Source organism: Littorina saxatilis, linkage group LG9, assembly GCF_037325665.1.
Source record: "Littorina saxatilis isolate snail1 linkage group LG9, US_GU_Lsax_2.0, whole genome shotgun sequence".
Classification (NCBI taxonomy): Eukaryota; Metazoa; Mollusca; class Gastropoda; order Littorinimorpha; family Littorinidae; genus Littorina; species Littorina saxatilis.
This window is the reverse complement of record NC_090253.1, coordinates 48120311-48127810: the sequence shown is the minus strand read 5'-3', so window position 1 is coordinate 48127810 and position 7500 is coordinate 48120311. Positions and strand designations below refer to the sequence as shown.

Below are 7500 nucleotides of genomic sequence, written 5' to 3'. Positions count from 1 at the left end.
ACTGAACTCTGACATGGATTACAGGATCTTTTTCGTGCGCGCTTGGTCTTGTGCTTGCGTGTACACACGGGGGTGTTCGGACACCGAGGAGAGTCTGCACACAAAGTTGACTCTGAAATAAATCTCTCTCCAAACGTGGGGACGAACTCACGCTGACAGCGGCGAACTGGATACAAATCCAGCGCGCTACCGACTGAGCTACATCCCCGCCCCTATGTTTCCCTTTAAATGTGTTTGTTTGTAAGTCCTGAAGAAGCCTCCATAGGCGGACATGTTGCCATGGGTGTATGTGTGCTGTCCTTGTATTCTTGATGTGTAAACATTAAATTTCTTTTGTGTGTCAAAGTTTATGTTTTGTTTTACCTCAGTGTGCATGAAACCTGCTTCAATCGTTTTTTCTGTCCTTATATGCCTGTTTGTCTCCTGTTAACTTATTACATCTCGACTTCATAAGTTCAGACTTAAATAACCTTCTGTGATAGTTAGAGGACAATACTAGCTTGCCATTTTCCCCGTATAATACTGGGAATCATGGCTGCGTTTATGTAACTTTGATATCACAGAAGTCAGTGCGTTTGATAGTACGTTTCAATGAACCAGAACAACTGCTACTGCTACTACTACTACTACTACTACTACTACTACTACTACTACTACTACTACTACTACTACTACCACCACCACCACTACTGTTTCTACTACTACTACTATATATTACCACTACCACAGACACTTTTGAAAGGTTCAAGGGTTTAATAGCATACATTTCTATTTTAAATTTTAGCTGTCAGTGTCTGCGCAAGTAGCCCTTGTCAGAACGGCGGTTCCTGTAACGACTACGGCAGTTACTTTACCTGCACCTGTAGCAACACACACACACACACACACATACACACACGCACACAAACACACATACGCATACACACACACACACACACACACACTCACACACACTCATACACACACACACACACATACACACACACACACACACACTCACACACACACACACACACACTCACAAACGCACACAGACATACACAAAATACACACACTCATCCCGGCCACACCCACACACAGACACATTTACACGCACAAAACACTGTCGCAGTACAATTATAATTTTAAGCATAGAATGATTCACAGTATCAGCCGACGCGTGTTTCAGTGTCCGACCCCTGTAGCAACAGCCCGTGTAGAAACGGCGGTACCTGCAACACCTTTGGCACTTTCGTCTACTGCTACTGTCCATCCGGGTTCTCTGGACCAAGTTGCGAAGAATGTAAGCAGGAATATACATTGAATTGAAATTTGAAAATATATTAGAACAAAATGTTGTTATTGTTTCGACTGTTACAATGTATATATTGAAATCAACGTGTAAGCACTAAGTGTACGTTCTATCTACTGTCATTCAGCAACACTAACTGATTAAACAATCCCCACATGTTACTAGAATAATGTAGACAGTTTAATGCTCGCATGGGTCCAAGTGAAAAATACATGGTCTTGTTGCTTGTGTTACAAAAGCTTGGACATAATTCATTTGATATGGTAACCCAAGTGATGTGCCTTTAATACGGTGTATCACTATTGCAGCCATCAACCCCTGTGCCAACAACCCCTGCGGAGCTGGCGGTACTTGTAATGCTGCTGGCAATTACTACAGTTGTAGCTGTCTACTGGGATACACTGGCGACCGTTGCCAAAACGGTAAGAGATCTGTGTGACCCAGCCATGCCCACAATGTAAACAGCAGTATTTCACTTTTGAACACACTTGTTGTAACCAGTTGTGAACACTGCGTAACGAACTATATAATTCTACAGGGAAAGGAGCACACATGATAAACAGTAGCTATTGTTTACCATGTGTGGTATACTGCCAGTCGAATGAAAGAGTATTTCACACAGTATTTACAGCTGGTAACAACAAAGGTGTTCAAATGTGGAACACTTTGTTTGACAATGGACGTACGCTTTGTTCTGTTTCTCCTCCTGCTTCTTCTGATTCTTTGTACTGATGTTGCTGCTCCTTCCTTTCTGTTTTATGTTGCATGTGGTCAGGTTTTGTCTGAATAGTGACCGATATACTGGGAATCAACACGAAAGGGGTAGTTCATGTGCGTATATGTAGAGCGATTCCTTTTTAACTAGTGGACAGATCTTCATGAACATGTACATCAACATTCTTCCAGACGGTATCCCATGTTCGATAAATATCCTTGTCGACGTCATATCCGGTTTTCCCAAAACGTTGAGGCACCACTGTGGGGATATATACGCGACGTCATTTCTCAACAAAATCTACTGGGATTTTGGTCAAACATTGTTCGGCCAAGTGCAGACTATGTGATTGCATTTTAGCTTGGAAACTCAGAAAAGTAGTTTCATACTTGGTTCATAAAAACCTTACCTTTGAAAACAGATGACAATATTATTAGTTCACTGTTTTCTTTATCATTTGCTAAATCCAAAATTGTATCTATATATAAATTATGTCGATCAAGTCTACTTTACCATTGTGCTCAGCATTAAAGAAATCAGACATGTCTTCGCATACTTCTCGAGAACCAGCACGATAGTCTTGGTCTTTGGGTTTTGGTTAGCCACGCTTCATGAGTGTTGTTGCTGATCAATCCCGTGTTTTCATTGTTGATCCTTTTGTTTCAGGACGAAAAAATGACTAATTGTGTTTGTATCGCTGAAGGCAACTTGATATGTTTTGTGAAATGTTTACTGTACGAAAGTATTTTTCGCCAAAACATTTCAGTGCATATATATTCCGTACAACAATATTTTTGTAGAGTGTTATACAACAAGTCAAAATAGAAGAAACAAAAACTTTCTAAAAAAATCATTGTCACAATGAAACAAGATTGATTCATAATTATATATGTTACAGTTAATCTGTGAAACCAGGGAATACGTGTATTAACTAGGTAATACATGAATTAACTGACGGAAAAAAACAGTTAATTCATGTAGTACCTAAAATAGTTTAGTTAATACACGTATTCCCTGGTTTCACAGATTAACTGTAACATATATATGTTGTTCTTCTAATGCTACGTAACAGTGACAGTTTAAGTTTGAGTTCCGCTTCCGCTGTTTGAATTTTTGACAATGTTACATTTACAGTGGACCTGTGTGCCAACAACCCGTGTCAGAACGGCGGTAGCTGTGACAACTTCGGGACCTACTACAGGTGCAACTGTGCCAGCGGGTACAGCGGCGATCGCTGTCAAGACAGTAAGTTGAGAACGAGCCTGGTGTTTTATTCGTAATTTAGTATTTGTGATTTTGCAATATTTACAACTGTATTAACACACACTTGTAATTACATTGTTGTATTTAGCAGTAATGTTATCACACATGCATCAACTATAAATTATTGAAGTTAGTTCCCTTTAGTTCTCAGCAGTCACGTGACTTGTGACTATTGTTATATTTTGCAATAATTGTATCAAATATGCATCATTTACAAATTATTGACGTTAGTTACCTTTAGTTCTCAGCAGCCACGTAACTTGGGACTGCTGATCACTGCTTCGGTGCATTATGCGAATATAAAAAAAAAATCATCGAGAGTGCACACAACTTGTAGTCTGTTTTAGCCAAACAAATAATATACTATTAGTATGCGGACATTTATCAAATTAGACTGGCACATTTTTACAAATGTAGGACCCGGTCAGATATAAAAGCATGACAGAACTACAGAGTTGATAGTCCAAATCTCTTCTGGTCAATGTTCACACTGGCTGTGGACACTGACTGCTGGAATGGACTCACTGGACACTCACAAGTCAAAGTAGACACCTGTTAATTGGTTTCAAGATACAGGCTTGTTTACCCAGCTGCATTGTGCAGTTAAAACATGGCGACAGATCTTCTTGTAATACATATGATCATCATTATCCAAAGACAATATCACGAATACACTTCACCTTTGAGTCGCTGAAGTTTTCACTGAATGTTTCCTCAGGTACCAATCAGTGTTTGTTCAGCAACCCTTGTCTAAACGGGGGTGCCTGCAGAGACGTCAACGGTGTTGCCACCTGTGATTGTCCTACTGGCTCTTCTGGAAGTCGTTGTGAAAACGGTAGGCCATTTCTTGCTACCGTATCCGGATTGCTGTTTCCTTGTGTAATTTGCCTTCGAGTTGTTTCGGAATGTTTCAAGTATGTACTCTCGAATTAAACATTATTTACTGAAGACAGTTTGGTCTAGTACAATAATGCAATTCCAAATGCGGGTTTTATGTTGTGTAACCCCACTTTATACCACATACAGATGAATATATACGCACAAATACCTCAAAACAAGAACAAGGGTAAGCCAATTGTTGCATTCTTTTGTCAAATGACAGTCGGGATATTTATCATAATCAACATAAAACAAATATGCTGGTAATTACTAATTTTGTCATTCCAATTTTTGTCATTCCATTCCATAGCTGCATCCCTCAAATTTACAAAGAAATCAAAGCTTACTCATATATGTTGTCGTTTAAACTTAGTCTTGTAAATGTTGTCAGCAAACGGATAGGACTATAACGCCGGTGTGTACAACTGGTACAACTGGTACAACTGGTACAACTGGTACAACTGGTACAACTGGTACAACTGGTACAACTGGTACAACTCAATTGCTGATTTTAACGTGTCGATAAGGCATAAGCTGTAGTTTCTCTTACAGTGAACCTGTGTGGAAACAACCCGTGTCTTAATGGCGGTACCTGCAGCTCCTTTGGCAATTATTTCGTGTCCTGTACCTGTCCCGTCGGCTTCACTGGCAGTCGCTGCGAGACCAGTAAGTTTACAGAAGAAGTAGTGATGTTTAGCTGCTAAAATTGCAAAGAACGGACAGACATGGACATCATACAAGCGTTTGCCTTGTGGGGAATTAATCAAATATCCTATTGAAGATGCTTTTTATTGGAGTGTGTGTATGTGTGTGTGTGTGTGTGTGTGTGTGTGTGTGTATGTGTGTGTGTGTGTGTGTGTGTGTGTGTGTGTGGTTTTCATTCACCCCACACCCACCCACCCGAAAAAGAGAGTGGGGGCAAGAATAATATAAACGCATGAATATAATGAGTTGCTGTCCCTTAAGTGCCCAGTAGTCCCAATACAATAGTTAATACTGAAGCTACAGCACAAAGCAGCAATTATTTCTTCCATCATTGCAGGAGAAAACCCTTGTGTTACCAACAATCCATGTCGTAACGGTGCTACCTGCAGCGACTACAACGGTCTGCTCGTCTGTGCTTGTCCTACTGGTTACTCTGGCACTCTGTGTGAAACTGGTAAGTCTCACATATTTATCTCAAGTCCTCTAAGCCTGAGTGGCGTTATTGTTGAAACAGTGCACGCTAAATTAGATGTGGTGCAACGTGAACACTTTTTGTGTTACCAGTTTTGAACACTGCGTGAGGTGCTATATACTTTTACCAGCAAAAGTGGCACATAGTGTAGCGTTTACAATGTATGCTGCTTTTGCAAGTAGAATTATACAGTATATCGCACAGTGTTCACAAGTAGCTGCCAAACACTTCTAGTTTATATTGATATGATTAGTAGAATTTAAGAGAGGGCATTACATGAGAGTTGCTCGGCTGCCCTCGGAATTTTGACATTCAGAAATGTTGTAAGCCCAAACAAGTTACTCCCCAACTACCAAAGTGGTTATGGGTTATGTTGTTTTTGCCGTTTTGTCAAGACTGGTTTTGACAGGGGTTGCACCAAGAGTTGCATTTTGGCATAGCATCTAAGAGGGGGCATTGCAGGAGAGTTGCTCGGCTGCCCTCGAAATGTTGACATTCAGAAATGTTGTAAGCCGAAACAAGTTTACTCCCCAACTACCAAAGTGGTTATGGGTTATGTTGTTTTTGCCGTTTTGTCAAGACTGGTTTTGACAGGGGTTGCACCAAGAGTTGCATTTTGGCATACATGTTGCTAGTATTGTTGCTTCCATAAAGTGTTATTTTGTGAAAGGACACACTTCATTAAAATCTGACTGCAATCTGCCACAAGACAAGATCGTGTTGGCACAACATGGCACAACATGGCACAACATGGTGCAACATGGCAACGAGCGACCACCCCCGGCGAGTGGCTTTATGTCTAGATATGATTACAGTCATGTTCTTTTTATCAAACCTAACTGAATATGATGCTTAAACATGATTACATTTTCTCTTTATCAAACTAACTGAATATGATGCTTAAATATGATTACATGTTCTCTTTATCAAACCAAACTGAATATGATGCTTAAATATGATTACATGTTCTCTTTATCAAACCAAACTGAATATGATGCTTAAATATGATTACATGTTCTTTTTATCAAACCTAACTGAATATGATGCTTAAACATGATTACATTTTCTCTTTATCAAACTAAACAGACTATGATGCTTCGGCGTAGGAAAACTCAGAACGTAAACTAATGTAACCATCCGCAGAAACTGAGAGGAAGATTGATTTCAATACCTGTTAATGTACAAAGGTTTCCATGTTTATTACAGTGGTCAACGTGTGTGCCAGTAACCCCTGTGGAAATGGCGGAACCTGCAGCGAACCTTACCCTGGTTTCTTCTCTTGTGAATGCCGTTCAGGATACACCGGGCCCCGCTGCGCAGACGGTATGCAGATGATACTACTACTACTACTACTACTGCTATTACTACTACTACTACTACTACTACTACTACTACTACTACTACTACTACTACTACTACTACTACTACTACTACTACTACTACTACTACTACATAATGCATGATATTTATAAAGCGCCTGTTTGCAGGATTTAACCCTGCACAGTAGATTTAACCCTACTACTACTACTACTACTTCTACTACTACTACTGCTACTACTACTACTACTACTACTGTTACTGCTACTATTAATAATAATAATAATAATAATAATGCATAATGCATGATATTTATAAAGCGCCTGTTTGCAGGATTTAACCCTGCACAGTTAGATTTAACCCTACTACTACTACTACTACTACTACTACTACTACTACTACTGCTACTACCACTACTACTATCACGGTTTTTAAGTAAAAGATTCTATCTTCAGCTAGACTTCGTTTAAAGGTTCAGCAAACCACTCTCTCATCAAGTTTGTTTTTTTAGAGTTTTAATTTGGTAAGGTTATGATATTAGTCAAGTTTGTGTGGGTTTTTTTCATCATGAAAACAGTGCAATAGATGTTCTTGTGTAGGGGAGGTAGGGGGTTGTAGAATAGTGTCAGGCTTTCAAATGTTTAATGGTGTTTTTTTCTGACTCAATGTTTATCAATGAATCACGCTGTGCCAATTTGTAAGCAAGATTTATTTTTTTTCCATTAGTGGCAGGCACCTCAACAGTTCTGGGAGTTCTCTGTTCATGCATTGTCTAATCTCTGTATTGCAGTGTAGCCCCTGTCGTTAAAATAAAATATTCAAACGTTGAGACATTTCCTATTTAAAGTTTGTCTTTAA

General features: G+C 39.5%; 1 protein-coding gene across 1 annotated transcript in view; it reads left to right on the top strand.

Annotated features, from left to right (window-relative positions):
- Window positions 1-7500, top strand: part of LOC138976313 (fibropellin-1-like) — a 38383-nt gene that overhangs the window by 11577 nt on the left and 19306 nt on the right. Inside the window, exons 8-14 of the mRNA XM_070349162.1 lie at window positions 1169-1282; window positions 1600-1713; window positions 3141-3251; window positions 3988-4104; window positions 4701-4814; window positions 5191-5307; window positions 6532-6648. Coding sequence (XP_070205263.1) covers window positions 1169-1282; window positions 1600-1713; window positions 3141-3251; window positions 3988-4104; window positions 4701-4814; window positions 5191-5307; window positions 6532-6648 — 804 coding nt within the window. The remainder of the gene's footprint in view (window positions 1-1168; window positions 1283-1599; window positions 1714-3140; window positions 3252-3987; window positions 4105-4700; window positions 4815-5190; window positions 5308-6531; window positions 6649-7500) is intronic.